Source organism: Cryptotermes secundus, unplaced genomic scaffold (assembly GCF_002891405.2).
Source record: "Cryptotermes secundus unplaced genomic scaffold, Csec_1.0 scaffold2065, whole genome shotgun sequence".
Taxonomy (NCBI): domain Eukaryota; kingdom Metazoa; phylum Arthropoda; class Insecta; order Blattodea; family Kalotermitidae; genus Cryptotermes; species Cryptotermes secundus.
In genome coordinates this window covers 172,957-194,547 of record NW_019733879.1, presented here as the reverse complement: position 1 = coordinate 194,547, position 21,591 = coordinate 172,957, and the positions used below count along the sequence as shown (strand labels likewise).

The 21,591-nt window shown below is 38.5% G+C and overlaps 1 protein-coding gene across 1 annotated transcript; it reads left to right on the top strand.

The window, feature by feature from the left end:
- Window positions 1-69: 69 nt before the first annotated feature.
- On the top strand, window positions 70-21,543 carry LOC111868358 (aldo-keto reductase family 1 member A1). The gene is made up of 7 exons (XM_023858935.2): window positions 70-299; window positions 12,146-12,313; window positions 13,586-13,786; window positions 15,654-15,901; window positions 18,546-18,705; window positions 20,040-20,137; window positions 21,403-21,543. Exons 1-7 carry the CDS (start codon window positions 234-236, stop codon window positions 21,437-21,439), a joined length of 978 nt encoding a protein of 325 aa, XP_023714703.1. The 5' UTR covers window positions 70-233; the 3' UTR covers window positions 21,440-21,543.
- The last annotated feature ends 48 nt before the right edge of the window (window positions 21,544-21,591 follow it).

Sequence of the window (21,591 nt, the reverse complement as noted above, 5' to 3'; positions counted from 1 at the left end):
CCCCCCCCCCCCGACTGCCTAGAAAAGCGCCAATATCGGTGGACACACTCCGGCAATTCTACGTGAAAGGTGAGAAGAATGAAGGTTGGTATCTGTGGTGGGGGCAGAACGGTTTAGCAGGAGCTAGCAGAACGGAAAGGCCGAGCGATGCTAAGTTCCTGTCCGTGTGCCTGTCAGCCCTGTCCGGTCCTCTCAGTGCCCACGGTGTCCACTACGTGTCTTGCGAGAGCACAATGGCGTCTCTTCTGAAGTTGCGCACAGGCGCCAGTATGCCTGCCATTGGGTTTGGAACCTGGCAAGTAAGTGTTGTCTTGGATTTTATTTATTTGTCCCTTTGACTATTTAACTCTTTAGGTTCAATTCCAGGCAAAGACAAGAGGTTCTTATCTCCTCCCTAGGGTTCAGACCGCCCCAGAGGCACACCCCGCCCACTATAAAAAGCATACCGAGTGCCGTTTCGCCGGGATAAAGCGGCAGAGGCGTGAAGCTGACCGCTCACGTCCATCTAGTGGTGAAATTAATGATGAAGCCATACCACCATTTCCCTATAGGTTTCTGTAGCGTAGAGGCTAAATTAATTAAGCATGGAACAACTTCACTGTTTACAGTTTATTTGATTATTTCATGATACTGTATCCATTTCTGCATTTTCTTAGTTATGAGTGACATCTGGCGAGCTGATCGAAAATGAATAGTCGCTTGGATTGTGAAGAACTGTAAATGAATGTTAAGAACCTCGGTTATGGTAGTTTCGATTATGAAAGGAGAGAACTAACCAACCCACGAAAATGTTTAGAGCCTACATTAATTTTCAAATAAAATATATTCTTTAATTAGCAACATTAACGAAGGTTTCTTTCAATGAAAATAATAATATTACCAATACTAACAATAATATATTTATGCAGCATTGTTTAGGGTACTGACCTAGGGACTATGAAATGAATTCTTTGGTTCAATTCCAGTCTACAGAGTCTTCAGTTGCTGCCTCTTTATGAATGCTTGGAAAGAGGCTACTGATCTGCGTTTATAGCGGAATGTGAAGACGGGAGTACGGCGATGATGTTAAAATTGGCAGGACTTTTACTTACGTATAGTACAAGAGGCCTCCGTAGACTAGGGGTAACGTTCCCATCTCAGGGTACGGGGGTTCAAACCCGGCGGAGATTGTGGAATTTTTGAGGGCGGAAAAGTTCAGGGAACAAGTCCTCCGGGAGGGACTTTAAGCCGTGTGTCCCGTGTCGTAGATTTACGGCACGCAAAAGATCCTCATGTCTCTAGGAGACCTCTGAGCAAAATTAGGCAAAGTTTCCCGCCCAAATATTTTCCAATTCTTCCGGTAGATGGGGAAGTATCGGGGACCACTGCCAGAGAGTGCCGACCTCGCTGGCAGAACGGGGCTGATAGCGAGCACCAGTACTGGAAGGGCATGGCGACGGTAGAAATTATAGGGGGACGCACAATAGATCAACAACTGGTCGCAGTGCATGGGGAACCCCCCCCCAAATAATAATAATAATAATAATAATAATAATAATAATAATAATAATAATAATAATACGTATAGTACTGTCTGAAGGATTCATTACTTGGTACGAAGAGAACTCTGATGTACAATATTTCATTCTCCGATAGCACAGCCGAACTCTAGAGTTATACAACGCCGATAAAGAAACTAGCAAAGGACACGATTTTCAACAAATTCGCTCAGTTCAATTCCTCACAATCCACCTCCCTAGCACCTATTTTAATATTGTACTACCGAGTAGGCTGATGTAACGGTAACGCCCTAGTCCCGTTTCGAACTTCGGACGGAATTATAACCATAGTGCCGTGATTTCCTCAGAACCTCCAGGAGAACGTGGAGATAAATCCTTGAAACAGGCCATGAGAGTCCAATTCCAATCGCTGCGGGTAGAGCGCACAATTAAAGCCTGGCGGATAATAACGCCTCCAGAATTTGCTGAAAGTAGCCGTGAAAATATCGTCGAGACTTCGCCGGCGTTAGTTGCTGTGACCACTGTGCTACTTCCTCCAACTAACATTGCCACCTTTAACCTATCGAGCGCTGTCTCAGTATACTGCAAGCGTTCGAACAGTTATCGCGTGTCACTCACTACTTCCATTCTGGAATGCTTGGATACTGGCGCGGTCATAGGTTATGAGCCTTAGTGTTAGACTAATCAGCTGATGTTATTAACACCTGTATGTGACTCGATGTCGTGTTTATTCTCTCCGGTGACGGCATTAAAATCCTCTGTATCTATTCTTTTAATTTTATTGCATTGAACGAGATCATTACAGTTCGCCTAACAATGGCATTGTCCAGTAGGATAACGTCACCAGTTTTATTTTGCATTTTATCAATTTTTAAGTTAAAATAAGTGAAAGCTATATTTGCAGTAGCAAAATTAACATGTTTAGTTCAACATAAGCTCCGTTATATGTTGGTGTCTTCAAGTTACACTCATTTCCATTCATTTTCCTATCACATACCTATCTTTCTTCCGTTGGTTTCTTTATTTCTTCTTTAAGAATTTGGTTTGAAATCTGATAATATCTTTTTATATGTTAAAAACATACGAAAATGTCCAGACACAATGGCCAACATAAGCTTTGAAGATTGGCATGTCTGCTGTAAAGTCTGGGACTCCCCTTGCAGCTGCATCTAGGATACATAGTATTTCTCGAAGGACAATTCATGACCGGGTTAACAGCGAGAGATCTCCATCAAAGAGACTTTGACGAAATACAGTCTTACCTATGGATGTTGAAAAACAACTCCGCCGAAGAATAGTACGTTTACAACAAGTTGGTTTTGGACTTAACACCAAATCACGTTCGCAGATCTTCTGTTCAAGTATGCAAGGAACACAGCATGCAGAATCCATAGAATTGCGGAGTGATGGAGAAGTATGATTTCTTATAAGAAACCCAGGTTTAACTCAGGGGAACGCTATAACAAACTGATGGTATTTGAGAAGGAAAACCTAGACCATTCCTTCAAACTTTCAAGGCAAGCAAGGGACGCTATGAATTTGTAAAAACAATCTCATTTAATATACAATTTGGATGAGACAAGGCTTCGGCTGACTTGGGATTCTGGTAATCAAAGCTGTTGGCTTCAGAAGGCAGTGAAAATTTCCTATTGTTACTCACTATTCTACGAGCCGGAAGGTCGCGGGATAAATCCCGATCAGGTCATTGGATTTTTTTCTTCAATTTACCTAATCCTGCCAGCCGCACTAAGGCCCTGGGGTCGACTCAGTCTCTAACAGAAATGAGTACCAGGAATATTCTTGGGGGTAAAGGGCGGCCGGCGCGTAAGGCTGACAAACTTACCGCCATCTATGAGCCGATTGTCTAGAAAATGTGGGAACCTCAACAACTCACACCCCTACGGGCCCCCACGGCCTGTTACAGGGATAGCTTTATTTTTTACTTTTTACTTGCTCACGGAGAAAAATGAGATACAGCGACTCTAATGGGCTACGTAGAGTAAGTGGAAACTGATTAATTCCGTATAAGAGAAAGTACAGACTGGAAGATTTTGGCGATGATCTTAATGCAGAAACTACGAGTACTTTTAGTGTGACTCTAAAGGTGATACATAACAACAGAACATTTCTGTAAATTTTTTCATCATTTCTATCATCAGCAGTTATCTGGAAGAGCCCTTTTAATTCTCGATCGGCATCGAGCTCGTCTCGATCTCTCTGTTATGGAATCAGAAACGTGAGACATCAAGTACAGCAATACCTCGCATAGTCCGGCTTCGATGAGTCCGGATTCACTATAGTCCGGCTTGAAAATTACAAAACAAACTAAATTTTAATTGAGCAAAATACAAATATATTCTAAAAAGTTAGTACACAAAATTATTTTTAATACATAAATGATCGCTTTTTCCTTTATACAGTCAAGTCTCTTTCTGTGCGGTTTATTTTTGTGTGGTTTTAAAGTTCTGCGATACGATACATATTTAAATTTCTTCTGGGGTTCCCCGTTGTATATTTATGCTCGGGTCGTTCGTTCCTGAGCTCTGACAGCTATCGCTGGAGGAGGTGGGGAGAGCACTACATTAACAGAATTTTGGAAGAGCTACAACATCAGAAACGTTATCGAAAATATAGGCGAAGCGTGGCATGAATTAACGGCAAGCAATATGAGGGCAGTATGGAAACATATCATAACACATTGTGCAAATGCTTTCACTGGTTTTGTAACTCATTTTGCTGAAGTCACTAGTAACATAGTGGAAACTGGACAGCAACTTGGTTTCAATGAGTTAGATTCCGTCAGCGTAATTGAGTGCATCAAATCGAACACTAATGAACTAGATAATAAAAAACACTTATTATCATAGATAAACAGGGGGATTATGAAGAAAGGGAGGACAACTTAGACAACGACGACTGTGTTGAAGTGCCTGCACGAGAATTAACAGCTGAACAACTATAAAAAATTATTGGAATGGGTGAAACCTTGTCAGAGCATATTATGGAAGTTGATCCCATTATTGAACGTAGCCTTACAGTTCGCCGAGCGATAAACAATGCAATTCGTTGCTACAAAGGAATGTATGAAGAGAAAGGGCCAAAGAAAAAAAATGTGCAGACATTAATACTGAAATTTTTAGAGAATAAAAAAATGAGTTGCTAAAAACATGAATTTTTAAAATTATTTCCAATAAAGACATTTGAATTTATTATTCGAGTTTTATTTATTGAAAAACGGATAACTTTTTTGAACCAATTATAATTTTGTGTATGTATTTAGTTCCTCGATTAGTCCGGTTTCAAACAGTCCGGGATATTGGCGGAACCGATTACCCGGACTATGCGAGGTATTGCTGTACTTTGTTTTCCTGCTCACTACAGCCATGAACTCCAGTCACTGGACAGAAATTTTTCCACCCTCTCAAATGTATTTGAATGAAGCTCTGGACAATTACAAGAAGGAGAATCCTGGAAGGGGAATTGGCTGACTTCAATTTTCAAATCTGTTAACCGAATCTTGCATGATAACTGCCACCCCAGGAGTTGCAGTAGCTGGGTTCAGGTCTACAGGGGTTTATCCGTTTAAGCCGGACCTCCTACCAGAAGTGGCCTTCGCTCCCAGCTTTGTCCCAGAGCGTCCATTACAATGCAAAGTCAACCGATGCTAAGAAACCCCATCAGAAAGTACAAATAAGGAACGCTCTGCAACTTATAAGAAGCTGCAGTCACGTTCGATGTGAGTAGGTAGTTCTCTCCGGGAGACAATGCCTTTTCCTGACATTGGTCGAAAGCTAACGCTCGTTGACCATCCCTCAATATTAATTCGACTTTGGTGACTAAAGATCTACTTAAGAATAAGTTAGGGAAAGGAACAGTCTACACACTGAGAACACTAAAACTGGACGAGGAGTGTGCCCTTTTAACTGGCTACTCTGGTTAAATTTGGAAACATTTGTTTTTTTAGTTCGTTCCTTATTTCTATAAGTTTTATTTGGGTAAAACAACTTTAAACATGACAGCCCTTAATACACTGCCTGTATGATAACGCCATTTTGCCTTATCTCATATTAATTTTCCCTTTGAGTAAAGATTCTAGAAACCACTGTACGTCTCTGAAATTGCGAAGGTTGCAGCTTCGTAGAAAATTAAGATTTACATATTTCTGACATAATTAGAATGATGTGATTGATTAACTGAATTTGTGGCGTTATTATCCCCCTTGTCCCTATCTCTTGTTTCTTCTTTGGTTTTTCTTCAATAATTTCACCAAGTTTAAGTGCAAATGCTGTCCTCAACAGGTTATCTTAAAAAATTTGCACCTAGAATCTGCTCGTCCTTTATAGTAGAAGATATCTTACAATCATAAATAATGACTGAAAACATTAATAATTTGTCCACATATATATATATATATCAGTTTATGTAGTGGTAGAATTTCTAGGCTTAAACTGTAAGCAGATAAATGTTTGGAAGGATGCAACCGTGGCCTATTCAACTTACTGTCCCCACATTCACCCACAGACCTAAATCATTCAATTCGATAATTTGGCCCAGATTAGGAGCGGCTGCTTTTCTAAAATAATTCTGCATATTTACCGCTACTTGCTCGCTAAGTGTATAATTATAAAGGAATTCCATTGTTTTGAATCATTACTTTTTTCGATGATATATTCGCTATCCTGAAATATCGTAAAGAAGGTACACGTTTCGCATATGTGATACTTTGAAGAAACCGTATTTCCACTTATTACTGCATACCATGAAAACGGTACCCATAGCTCAAGGACAGACAGAAGTACATCCTTTCTGAATAGGAGCAAAATACTGGCAGTGTATATTCCTTTCACGTCAGGAATGTTGCTACAGTATATTTGCCTTAAGAAAGTTACGTGTATCTACAAGCCTACAGAACCTAATCAATAAACTGCTAACAGTCTGTGGCGGTAACGGGTCTTACTGACTGTCGCCTTCTTTCACTCGTAATGAAAGTTGGTAGACTGCTTTCTCCTAAGCCCTTTTCACCACATAATAATAGTAATAATAATAATAATAATAATAATAATAATAATAATAATAACAATAATCCTATTTGTCTGCTTAACATCGGCAGTTGAAACAGTGCCGTAAAATAAAAACTCACAGAGCGCAATATCTTGGAATTCTCGAATACTGAAATTGAGAGTTCGAATCCCGCGCGAGTTATGAGTGAACGCCCCCTTTTTTCTGTGTTGTGTTTTCATATGTAGACACTGACCTCGACCCTGGCCGACCTGCCCCCCCCCCCTTCTTCAAATATCTAAACAATTCGTTGACCTAGAATTAATTCTCTGAGAAGGCTCAAGGGGTAGATACCGACAGACAGCGAAAGAACACCTGAAAACTATAAGCCTACTTTCACTATAACGATCATAACATTTGAGCATATATCATGAAATAAAGCTTTAATTGAAACTCTTCTAAAATCGGGAAATAAAAATAAATAACACAATATACTAAAGACTGATACATAAGATGCGACAAAGAGTATCAACTTCAGGGGTAGAACAAAGCAAATACTGAGGGCCCAAAATAATTAACGACGATTAAACAGAAAACTTTCTGACACGTTTGAATGAAAAGTTGCGAAGATTAATAAGTCTGCTAGCTTCACCATGTCTGCCTATCCGTCCGTATGCAAAACTCAAGGCCGCTGAATGGATTTTCATGAAATTGAATGCTGGGAAGATTTAAATTTCCAGCTTCAATTAACAATCTTACAACAATAGCGAACACGGGAAACACACGCTCCTGCGAGTTTCTCGAAGGTAACTCGCTAAAAGTTTATCCCAGAGAAAAATATTTCGAACAAAAGCTATAAAGAATGATGAGACACACAATTTATATTCAACATACTCATTCATTTGTCTTAGGGTTTAAGACTTAATTAAACAAAACCGATTTTTACGCTGTATCAACTCGTAACCCGAGATCCATTATGATGATTTTGCCGCTGTTCATCTTCCGTTTCGACTTCATACGCACTTCGTAAGAGAACGTCAAAAGTTTGCAGACATGAACTGAAAGTCTAGAGGCAATAACAGACGGAACGCGCCTGACCTTCTTCAGGTAAAATATTTGGCGTACAGACCCGTTGCTAAGCGATGACTCTGTAAATAGCGGCCGTTACTAGGTTATGTCCGCAAAAATAGAAGAGCTATGCTTTCTATGCGTCCGTGCCGAGGGGTTACAAACGGGACAAAGTTTAGATTTTTTTTTCTAGTGGGGTGGGACTAAGTCACTTGTACTGAGGCCACTTCTGGCCTATTGTACCAGCCCCAGATGATAGACGAGGGTGATTGTGGAGCAATTGGTGGAATGAAGATTGGCAAGGGAAACCGAAGTACTCGGACTAAACCTTCCCCAGCTCCACTTTGTCCACCACAAATCCCACTTGACCAGATCCGGGATCGAAAGTTTAGATCTTAGTCAATCCCGTGTGGAGGCTGGGTCGAATACCTCCACCGTAGCCCTGCGAGTCGTAGGGGGCAACGAAAAAGGAAATCTCGAATCTGAGACAGTAAAATGTGGTCACGACTCCCACGGCACTCGGACCTGAAAATGACTGCGCTAGCGCGGCCCAGCAACAGTTGGAAACGACAAACCCGTCCTCTCGTCAGAGAGAGCGCCCCACATCAACAAACCCGCAACTGTCTGGCAGTAATAAAAATCTGGTCGTAAGCCCCACATGGGTGATTTATTCGAAGATAGACTGGCTGACTGACGGTCGATCGTAATAAGACTCAGACTCAGAGCTTAGTCATTTGTATTAGCCAGTGAGCACAGAAACTGAAGAATCACCATTGTTAAGATTCGTTACCAGGAAACGACTAATGAAAGCAGACTGAGAAGACTTAGCATATGCTAGCGATGGCGCTATAATTACTTGTAGTTACGATCTGTAGGTGGTCAATAAATTCAATTGCCATTCCAAACCCCCTCTATAGCCACTCAGACACGTGAAAATATTAAAGATTATCATAGATGCATAGATTTTAAGTAAGGTGACACATTTGAAGTATTTGTGGATTGAGTTATATTACAAACGTGAAGAAAATATGAAAATGTAAAAGATAAAAATGTAAACGTGTCAGGTAATATGTGTCAGCGTTTAGGGAACACTTTGGGATAAGATAGAAAAAGTTGCGAAACTACAATTGTACAAAATTATGACCTCCCCTACAGACGTTTTGGAACATGTACCTAATGGGAGCTATTGATTTAGAAGCCAATGGCCCCAGTGGGGAGAGGAGGAGTTCAGAGAGAATATGTTATGACTCGCATTCGGAAGGTAGGTTTCGTGAATTTCCTCAGTTCTTCCAGGTAAATGCTGGGGTAGTACTTAAAATAAACCACGGTCCATAATTTTCACACTTCTTTTTATCGTATTATCACATCTCTTTTAACGCTGTATAACTCAGGGGTTAATAAGTCCAGCGACTCGGTAACAGGCGGTAAATTGCTAACCCTTACTTACTCATGGAGCTGAGCCCTTCTTGAGGAGCCGCCAATTCTGCAGCTACTCCAGAATTTCCCAGCATTTTATGGAACCCGAACGTTGGTTGCCGTGTTCACAAGAGCCCTCCACTGATCCCTATTCTTAGCCAGATCAATCCAATCCATAACATCCCATCCTATCTCTCTAAGATCCATTTTAATATTGTCCACCCACCTACGCCTTGGTCTTCCCAGTGGTCTCTTTCCTTCTGGCTTTCCCACCAATATCCTATATGCATTCCTTTTCTCCCCATTTGTCCTACGTGCCCTGCCCACCTCATCCTACTCGACTTGATCAGTCTAATTATACTTAGAGAAGAGTACAAATTATGAAGCTCCTCATTATGCAGTTTTCTTCAACCTCCTGTCACTTCATCTTCTTCGGTCCAAAAAGATTTCAAACCCTTATCTTAGTTAATTATAAACATATTATTCTGATTAAAGTGATTAACTAATCGATTTACCTAACTATCCTGATAGATAAATGTACTAAAAGGCAAAGTTGTCTCTGTGCTTAATTAATTAAGCAGTATGCCACGAAGTCATATTGGGGAGTGGTGGTATAGCTCCACCATTCCCGACTTCGACACTAGATGCAAACTAATAACCCGCAAGAGTATCTCTAAAGAAGCAATATCACGGTACTGGACTGATCGTAATATGGAACATGCTGCTCAGTGAAAGCGAGTGAGCCGTTATGGCGTGGAGCAGACCTTGATTGTTTCTTAATATAATACTTCGTAGTTCCTGTCTGCTTACAGATGCAGTTGTGGAGGTCATTCGAAAGACGGCCTGTAACAGAACTTTTCACTTAAGATAAAGGACGTGTACAAATTTTATATATCTTTTTTTAACAAGTGACTGATATTGCACATTGGACAGTGTTCAGAAGGAATTTAGTTCAATTGTGTCTTATTACCCCTCTGAACAGCATACACAAATAGAGTATTATTTATAACCAGAATTTTTTATTTCTTAAAATCTCAGCATGTTTCAGTCAAATTAGTGAAGTAGCTTCATCAGTGAAGAGTATTAACGGAAGCAATTAGCGAATAGTATGTAACCAATGACAAAATTCTAGCCGCACGGCATTGTCCCCTGGTGCAGATTTTGCACACGCTGTGGGTGAAATGGGTACAAGCCGTCATCATGCAATGTGCGCCATACACGTGTCCGTGAAACACTGAGACGTGCAGAAAGTCTTCGCGTGCTGATAGTAGGGCTAAGCTGTACCATTTCAAGATGTTCTCCTGTTCCTCAACATGTTGTTGACGTGCTAGTTCAGATGAAACATGAACACTGGGAAGCGTACCAAGTTCACACAATGTACTGAACACCTTGGAAAACATTCTACGATTTGGAATTCTGTACATAGGAAGCCGTCAACGGTATTCTACAACAGCAGCAGTGACACTTCCATGGCAGAAGCCGTAAACGTAGAGCATGTCAACATATTCGGCGTTTCTGAATATGTGCGGTATTTTTCACAATACTCCTGCAATGCCACTGTCAACAGCCTGTCGTTCATGGGAAATTCAAAGTCAAAGTTATGTTGCAACTGACGGTCAGTCAGTCTGTCTGTCTTGGTGTCGAGAGGTCGGGTCTGTCATTTGTCGGTCGTAGTCGGTAATATTAAGTCTATTGTCAGTATGTACACTATATACATGGCCTCTGTCAGTCCAGGCTCAGTACAGCAGATTATGTCTTATTTCTAGTAGTATTCGCTACCACAGCGGTCTAGGCACTTGAACGGTCGTATGCCTGACTGTCGCCAAGTTTAAGCCTCTTATACTTTCTGTGTCAGGCTTCGCCTTGTCCGATGTTGCGAACATTCTCATTGACATGATTTTGCATGACTTCCGCTTGTTGCCTGCATAATTTTGTTATATAATCATATACGTAAGGGATTTTGAATGCCATGTGCAAATCGCGGACCGGTGTTCACCTTGGAAAATTGCCAATGTTGCGGAAAACCTTGTTTTGCAGGCGCTGGAATTTCACTAGATGGGTGTCTGCTGCAAACTCCCAGGCGGGACTAGCATAAGTCATTACGGATCTAATAAGAGCTTTATGGAGGGTTAGTTTAATGTTAATGCTCAATCGCTCACTTTCGAATAGGGCGTTCATGGGAAAGTCAAAGTCAAAGTTATGTTGCAACTGACGGTCAGTCAGTCTGTCTTTGTTGGTGTCGAGCCCCAGCTGGGGCTCATGACCAGATGTTTTCTTCTTTGTGCAAGTTGCTGTCCTGTCCATTTGGGGCGCCCTCTCTGACGAGAAGTCGGGTCTGTCATTTCATGGGAAAGGGAAAACCGGTGCAAGTTATAGGAAAAGAGTGGAGAGAAACGAGGCTGTGAGCGAGTCAATAGGAAATGGTCGCCTAAAAGATGGCTGGCACAATTTAGACTGGGAGAACCTAGAGAAGAATCACTGGACATGACACAGCAAACAGAAATGTAAAAGGAAAAATGATAAAAATGTATATCAGACATTTCTTACAGGAGGGAAGAGGTAGAAGGGATATTGTTGGAGGAGGAAGAAAGGCAGACTAGTTGAGAACATAAAGAATTCAAGCTATTTTATTCATCTCTCAAATACTATAGAATAGGATGTATCTTTTCATAACTTAACTTGCAAATGGAGGTACATTGTATGCAACTTTCATCCAGACTGTAGATAGTGCCAAAAGAAACACTCACATGGCAAATAAAAGCCATTTTCATGAACGTTTAGAACTCTCAGACAAAACCTAACCTGCACAATGTCTCTGTTTTGCTTTTCTAAAATACATATTTAACTTACATTTAAGATTACTTTACAAAAGGATAATAAAATAATATCTTAATTAAGAGCCACTTCAGTGATATTAATTATTTCATAACAATGCAAGCAATTAGTAAAGTTAAAGTCAAATCATTTTTATATTGATATTTTATGCCACATGGATATATTGTAAATATGATTTAAATCTGTTCCATATTTTCCAAGACTATGAATGTAAGTCACAAAAGTGTAAAATTTGATTTAAACATTAAACATTTTCCTTTTACATGGTGACATGAGGCAAGCCAAAATATAACATAATAACTGTACCTCTGTTATCCTGAATATTATAGGCCTCAGATTCAGAGCTGGAAGCTGCTCTGGATGCAGCTTTGGAAGCAGGCTACAGGCACATTGATACAGCATATGTGTATGAGAACGAGGCAGCTATTGGCAGAGTACTGGCAAAATGGCTCAACTCAGGCAAGGTTCAGCGGGAAGATCTATTCATAGTTACAAAGGTAAGAAGCAGATAACTGTAACAGCGGGCTACTAACAGCTGGTAAAATTTTCCCTCTATCTATGCACCATATCATGGTGGTATTGAGAATACAAGAAGACAGGGCTCCATATATTGCAGGGGATGAACACTATAAAAGTAGAGGAGGCTGAAATTACAAATTATATAAACACACCTATGTATATATGTGTAGTTTTATACTCTAATTATTTAGATGCCAGTCAACAGTCTAACATTATCAAAGACTGAGTAGTGCATGTTAAAATTAGCTGTTCATGTACCTCAGATAAAGGCCATTGTTCTTTAAGGCCAAATCATGCAATTTAAATTTCAATAACAGATACACAAACAAGATTTTAACAATATCTGGAAATAAGTTATAAAACTGTCACATGTAGGGTGGTATATGTGATGAATAATGGATTGTAGATCAAATGATTTTCTTTATTGGTACTTCGGCTACAATCGCTCTTAATTACAATCAATACAGGGCTATCGCTGATTTATGCACTTTCCAGTTCACCGTTACATACACACTCAGATTCTCACTTTCTACTAGTTGTCTCCTGGCAATGGATCTCAACACAGAAAATTTCACTCCAAATCACTATGACATCTCCTTGCTATTTCTTGTTCAATCAGCTTAGACTGCCGATTCTCCAGAACTCGAACCATTTCCCCAATTCAATTGCCAGCCTCTCCAGTCTTGATCTGGTAATAATCTGTACTCAACTAATCTAATCTCAGCCAAAGTCAAAGTCACATTGTGACTGACAGTCAGTCAGTCTGTCTGTCTTGGTGTCGCATCCCAGCTGGGGCTCATGACCAGATGTTCCTTCTTATATGAAAGTTACTGTCTTGTCCATTTGGGGCGCCCTCTCTGATGAGAGGTTGGGTCTGTCACTTGTCAGTCATAGCCTGTATTAGTAATGATCTCAACTGCAGACATACTCCCCTTATATAGACGCAGCATGGACAATGCAGAAGACACAGCACTCATACTGTTACATGGCAAAGACCATAGAAAATACAGAATACTCTATTGTTGTGTGACACTTCTGTTTGGGTTGCCACATGATCACCATCCAGTCAGTTCACTGGCGCACTAACTGCTGCCTAGCAACGACCTGTAAAATTCGTTAACTGAGAACACAGCTCCCATTGTTGCATGTTTGAACGTGCTTATGGAGCCATTGCCTGGCAATACTGAACTACTTCCCACACTTCCATTTGTACAGAGACTCATAAATTATAAATTCTGAATATGTTTCAGCTACCTCCTACTGGAAACCATCCTGACAGAGTTGAAAAATACTTGAAGCGTTCATTAGACAAACTTGGCTTGGATTATGTAGATATATATTTGGTGCATGTACCATTTGGTTTTCTGGAAAAAGATGAAGAAATCCACCCACTGGACGCTGATGGAAACATTCTCTTGGATAAATCCACAAATCATGTAGATATTTGGAAGGTACAGTATTTTACAATAGAATAATGTAACACCTCATGACTGTTTGTTAATAATTTTGTTGTCAATCGCCCATCCTCACAGCAGGAAACTTATTGACCTTCTTCCATGATATTTGCTTGCACAAATATTCATTCTGTTCTAGTTTATACCATGAAGTATAAAATCTTAGCTCATATCAGACTCCTATTTATTATATGTAATAATACAAATGCTGCTGTGAATGCAACAATTTATTTGGTTGTAGTTCTTTGTCTTTTGTACCTCTACACTACATGTTTCGGCCATAACTGGCCACCATCAGGTGTATTTTTCACTATGTAGCTGTCACACTGCATACAATCCAAAATCTAAAACACAAGCCTGTCAGTTTTGTTTAAAATCTCGCCAAACATACACTCGTCAATTTGATTTTAGAATTCCAGTTCAAAATTTAATTTTTTTTTAATTTAAAATTCAAAATTTAAAGTTTTGCATTCATGACATTTGTATTATTACATATAGAAATGTATAGTGCAACAGGATGCTTAAATACAGGGCGTTTCACGACTTTAGGGCATAACTGCAGGAGGTGATTTCCTAGGTCTTTGTGATCAAAAAAGTTCATATAAATATGTATCCAATTTTGGACGGTTACGGAGTTATGACCGTTTTAAAACTCAGAATAGAAGGTAACGATTACTGACAATAAACGGAACAAAATAATAAACAAGCATAATACATGATACATTTAAACTATGAATGTAAAGTTAACTTCGTGAAATTACCTTTAATTTGAATTTATTGATGCTTAAAGCTGATTTTCGAAAATGCCACCGCCGGCCACAACACAGGCTGCCGCTCAGTTGTGAACTGCGCCGGACATACCCCTCCTAAGGTAGCTCTCAAGTTTCGAGATAATGAGAACGCTCTGTCTGTAGCTGGCTAAAAATAGCGACCTGCCAGCTGACAGACGTGGTTCACACGAGGGCTTGTATGGGAATGAAAAAACGGTCTAACTCCGTAACTGTCCAAAATCGGACACATGTTTATATGAACTTCTTTGATCACAAAGACCTAGGAAATCACCTCCTGCAGTTATGCCCTAAAGCCGTGAAACACTCTGTATAATATTCTATTTATTACATTAACATCATTGTTATAAAATTATTATTTGGCATAAGAAATTAAATATATGCAGAGATACGAAAAAAGACAAATAATTTAATAATATTATCAGAAACAAATTTACTATAATTCTACATATGCTGGTACAACATCTTCAAAATTCAGAGGTGAAGAAAATACTTCCTGTCATGTAAACAGGTATTCTGCTAGACATGTAAATAGCAGAGAATTTTGATCATGTACATAAAATAATGGTGTTGCGTCTGCTGTTTCTGCAACCAGAACAGAAGCAATTCAGTTTAGCTAACAGATCCATTGTCATGGAAATGTCACTTTTATGGGAATCGTTTCCACTCTCTACTGAAATAATAAATTTTAACCTTTGTTTAACTCTTTAAAGCACAGTGACAACTATGTACACCATGGGTTTAACATAAACTGACTCAGCATTTTACCCAAGAGTAGCCTTACATGTTACATATAGTTCTCAGAATAACCAGCAGTTATCTATCTAAGAAGAAATAACTGATTAGAATTTTTAATGAAGGTGCAATGTGTTTTCTGTAAGATGGAAACTGCATTTGTATACATTATTTAAATGAACATCAGTCTTCAAAAAGTTAATAAGATGTACAACCATATCTAATAGATGCCAATGATTTTTGTATCTAAATATTTGTTCAAAGAATATTGTAGCTTTAGCTAAGAGCAGTTTCCTTCTGTGTTGCTTGTCCACTGCTATTTTACCTATGGAATGTTCCAGGCAATGGAAGTGCAGGTAGATGCTGGGCGCACAAAGGCTATTGGGCTCTCTAATTTCAATATCTCACAAATAAAGAGAGTATTGCAGTCTGCTCACATTCCTCCTGCAAACTTACAAGTAGAATTGCATGTCCTTTGCCAGCAGCGAGAATTGGTTGACTTCTGCAAAGAACACGATATTATAGTCTGTGCATATTCACCACTTGGGTCTCGTGGCACAGCACAACTATATAAGGCAGTTGGAATAAGGTGTGAACTAACTGTAATATTCTTCATATTGCATACTGACAGAAATGTGAACTACATGTAACAATCTCGTTACACATAGAATTCAGTGTTGTCATTTGTACATGCAAAAAGCAAATCTTAAGTACAGTTAGTTCTACTAAAATCCTGAAGATATGCATTAACACTTTTGGTTACAGATTCTTAAAATTCATATATCTGGCATGTTCATATGTGATAATATAATTATTTTGAAAATAATTATACCTGAAGAAAAGGATGCAGACTCCTAAGTTTCTATGATTAAATCCATGGAAACTTCTAGATTATTCTAGTTAGTTGGATGTATTTATGAGTAGAAGCTTATTATACGAGACCCTAGCTTGTGAAAATTTCCCAAACTTATTTTTCCTTTCAAGTCTTATATGTTATTAGATTTGTCCTATTATGACAGGATTTGTATTATGTCTGTGAAAAAAATCACTACATTATTGTGTGGAAAAAAAGTTATATCCAGTAGATCACATCTTGCCCTCTAAATGCTTCATTAACAAAGTACTGTAATGACGGGGTGGAAGCTCAAGTTTGATGAAGAAGAAGCTGTCCATATAGACACAGAACAATATTTTTTTTCTATCAAAATAATAACATTGTATGCGAATATAAAAGACATGTTCCAGTCTCTAACACTCTTACAAAGAACTATAATTCTCAGAATTATGGAAAAGCAGTAGAAAGCATCTGATACATCCTCTGCTGTAAGTAATGCTATGGTTTATCTTTAAATGTCATGTAATTCTAAATGTTAAAAGAAGTGTATAAGAATGATACAGAGGCGGCATAATAGAATCCTGCCTGAGAGTAATACCCTGAAACAAAATTTAAGTAGAAACCAACCTCCCAGGTGGCCAATGACAAAATTCGGTGTCACCAGCAAGATCCCCAACAAGAGAAATGCAGCATCCAGTGGACACATTTTCAGACTCAAATAAAAATAGATTCAAGGCCCAAACACAAACTGGCAAGGTAATGGTTGCAGTTTCCTTTTAAAGATTCTATTTTCCTGTCTTCAGACATCTGAAGTATATACTAGTTCATTCATGCCTCATGCTGTATGGACTACAGAATTCTGTAAGAAATACATCAATCACACACTTAATAAATGCTATATTCTAAAGAAGCCAGTTAATGACAAGTCACATAAATCATCCAATTGACTGGATGAAATCCTTCTGTTTGGTGCTTCATTGCTTGGGTTAATCATTGACTCAGCAATGGAAGCAGTTATGTTCCTTTGAAATTTCAGTAAAATTCTAGCAAATTACAGAGCATTATATCCAGCAGACAGTGGTCTTAAAATGCAGATTAGTTTGCCATAATGTCTCTTACTTCTTCAAACTTGTAAAAAATGTATACCTGTATTCCAGTAGATTAATTAAACATGTTTCTGAAATGTGTTCTTTGCTATTCTTCATTTCTAATTGGGTTTAAACTTCATGTATTGCCATCACAAAATACTGTTGCAAAGCCATTTCTTATTGTAGATACTCCACAGACTCAAAAATTTGTTTCTGTTGTATTTCGTTAAGTATTCATCATATCAGATAATGTCAGAAATACAATTTGTAGAATTTTGCGAAATCTATAGTTTTTATTGAAGCATTATTTGGTGATGAGATGTTTTCACAAAATTCTTAGAGTTCAGTTTGGAGCATGTAAAGTTGCAGTTATGTTAGATCAGCATGAATAGGATGAAACAAGAATTAAACTTGCTTGACAACCTTCAGTGTAAATCTCTAATTCCAAATTTAGTTAAAAAATTTTCGATAGTTTCAAAGATAAAATTTGCAAATTGACTGGCTTGACCTACCTGATAAGTGAGCACTTTTAGAATGTTGTGCAAAAAGGATATCTGAACTTTACTTTTAATCTATAATACATATGAGGAATCTTTCCTTCAGATTCACCTTTAAAAATTTGTCACTTTTATTTTGTATTGTCTGGCCTAGAATTAGTGTGCCTGTTATACAGGGAGTTTCACGACTTTAGGGCATAACTGCAGGAGGTGATTTCCTAAGCGTTTGTGATCAAAAAAGTTCATATAAACATGTGTCCGATTTTGGACGGTTACGGAGTTATGACCGTTGTTTCATTCCTGTACATGCCCTCATATGAACCGCGTCTGTCAGCTGGCAGGTCGCTATTTTTAGCGGATCTGTAGCTGGCTATCTTTAGCCAGCTACAGACAGGGCGTTCTCGTTATCTCGACACTTGGGAGCGGGGTGAGTTGGTATGTCCGGCGCGGTTCACAACCGAGCGGCAGCCTGTGTTGCAGCCACCGGTGGCATTTTCGAAAATCAGCTTTAAGCACTAATATAATTCAAATTAAAGGTAATTTCACGAAGTTAACTTTACAGTCATACTTTAAATGTATCATGTATTATGCTGGTTTATTATTTTGTTCCATTTATTGTCAGTAATCGTTACCTTCTATTCTGAGTTTAAAACGGTCATAACTCCGTAACCGTCCAAAATCGGACACATGTTTATGTGAACTTTTTTGATCACAAAGACCTAGGAAATCACCTCCTGCAGTTATGCCCTAAAGTCGTGAAACACACTGTATATGGTGTCAATTATTATAAATATAACGGATTAATGATTTCAGCAAAGATTTTCCGGACCTGATGAATAATTCCACAGTACTGGAGATAGCAAAGCAACATGCAAAGACACCTGCCCAAATCTTGCTTCGTCACATTGTGCAACGCGGCATGGCTGCCATCCCTAAAAGTACTAATTCAGAGCGGATTCGTCAGAATTTGCAAGTGAGATACAACATTTCAAACTATCAGTTTATGGATGTTTATTAAACTGTATCTTATGACTTATAGTTTTTTGGCTGTACACATTGACACAGCTGTCTCAAGCAGTAATATTTCATCTCAGTTTGAATGTCAGCTGGGACACCAATTATCCTGGATTTCGTTAAGAATTCCAGGCAAATGCCAGGATATTACCTCAAATTAGGCCACAGTATTTATAGTTCATTATTTACTATTCACCATACCATTTTAGTTTGTACAATTTGTGTCAATGACTTCATTAAATAGTAAAAATATATAATGAGGACACATCCACTTCTGTCACTATTTTTCACACACTTGAGCACTGTATTTATTAGCGTATTAATTTATTCATGGTTTAAATAACAGCACAGAACTAAGTCAGTATGGCAACTAGGTTTTGGTTTCATCAATCGGGGAACCAAACCCCAGCCAAACAAGGATTCTTTTACCATCTCCATAGTGACTAGATTGGCTGTAGGGTATGACAGTCTCCTATTCAATGGGAACAAGGATCACTTTCCAAGTGACAAAGCTTGCAGGGGCACAAAGCTGACCACCCATTTCAATTTTGTGGCAAGTGGAGTTATACCTCTACCCCTACACACCTTCAAGATGTGGTGTTTAATTAAGCAAAAGTCAACTTTGCGTTTTACCTTCTGTTTAAGCAATCTGTCACTCTCTCAGACTATGGAGTTTTAAATGATAGGATGATTAGTAAATAATGAACTTGAAATACCATGGAGTAAAGTGATGGTTATAAAGCTAGAAAATCAATTCATTCACCTAATCAACCAAACAATGAACCAATAAATAACCATTCATTTATTTTATCTTATGCCTTATTGGAAGAAAATGTATGCACTTGAAAATTGCACATTCGTGAATAAGTTTCTCATTGTGATGATATCATCGTAAGAATACCCCAAGATGTTGAAAATTTCTTCCAAAATACCATTATGCTAGAACTTAAATATATAAGTTTCTTACTTCCAGAATATACAGTCTTTAACACACAATATAAACTAACTTAGCAGGTTTCGATCATGGGTCTGGTCAAGTGGGATTTGTGGTGGACAAAGTGGTGCTGGGACAGTTTTTCTCCGAGTACTTCAGTTTCCCCTGCCACTCTTCATTCCACCAATTGCTCCACAATCACCCTCACCTGTCATCTGGGGCTGGTACAATAGGCCAGAAGTGGCCGCAGTACAAGGGACTTAGTCCCACCCCACTAGCAATAAAAAAAAACTTAGCAGTTTTATGTGGTGATATCTGCTTTTATTTTGTATGTTTACTTGTCGATGTGATTTCTGCAGGTACATGATTTTGAGCTAAGCAGTGAGGATATGGCATCATTGGACAAACTTGATCAGGGATCAGCTGGAAGGATACTTGACTTTGGATTTTTCAAAGGGTAACTCACTACAGGATAATTTACTACCTTGTTATAAATTCGAAGTAAGATCTGCCCTTTTTATATATATCTTTCAAATTATATTTTATCACTGAATCCAGTACATAAGAATGCATGATATCTACTTGCTATGATATAATCAGAAAAGCCTGAAAAGCAAAGGAAAAAATACCTGACATAAAACATAAAATTAAATAAGAATACTTCCTACAGTAGAAATAATTTATCATAATTTTGTGTCAGGTATGTTACATGAAAGTGTAAGTGGTGACTTATGACTAAGTTATGACTAATGTGTAGCTACAATGGCATTCAATTCCATCTAGATATCTAAACATAAACATGGAAGTTTTATAGTGTTATTTTCTTTGAGGTGGGTTTCAAATATAAACCAAAATATGTTATTAAGTTTAAAATAATTCTAATATTAGAATACAAAGTTAAATGAAATGGTTGTGAGTGAAAATTTTGCATCATAATGATAAGCATAGAGGCATAAAATTCAACTGTATTTGATAAAATTAATTTCCCCACTTTGATATGCCGCTTAGTTTGATATTTCTAATTTTGATGAAGAAAATGTTTTTGATTAGTGGAACTGATAGCCAATTTCTTATTTAGACACTGAAGGTAATATGACTGTAGCATGTGGCAACTGCAAAACAAACAGATTCCCATGACAACAAGTCCATGCTCAACAGTAGAGTAACTGGTGGAATCAGTGTTTTCTATGCGGTCCATGACAAGGGGTTATATATATTGAGGACACCAGCCAAGCTGCAGTCAGTTGTTAAGGGAGTCTGTGAAGAGAAGATTAGGAGGTTGGTGTGAGATGGCCGCCAGCTTGGGTAGCAGCAGTGCAGTTGCGAGATATTCGCTGGGCAGTAATGACATGAGCACAAAAGCTGAAGAATCTCCAATTTTAAGATCTGTTACTGGGAAGTGACTAGTGAAAGCAGACTGAGAAGGCTTAGCATGTGCTGCAGTCATTTGTAAAGTGAGGAGATAGCAATAGCATTATAATTTGTTGCAGTTACAATCTGTAAGTGTTCAATAAATCCAGTCACCAAACCAAACCCCTTCTATAGTCACTCATACAAGAGATATGACTGTCAGAATTGTTTTGATGACCGATATTTAAATAATTGGTGTCTTACTGTACTTAAATTTTATTATGACGGTTCTATTTTTCAAGAAAAGTACAATTTTTTATACTTGTATAGCAACATTTATTCTCTCAAATTAAGGAAACATATTTGTTTCAGGATCAAGAACCACCCTGAGTATCCATTCCAGCAGTAAATGTGCGTGCTTGACTCCATTTTTTCTTCTTCTTCTCTTCCTTTTCAATTTTTGAATGCACCTCTGTAATGCGGTGACTCAGAATAAACAATTTTGCTTTGCAATCATTTAATTCATTTATCCAAAGGTCAACTAGTGTGGTTTAGCAACTT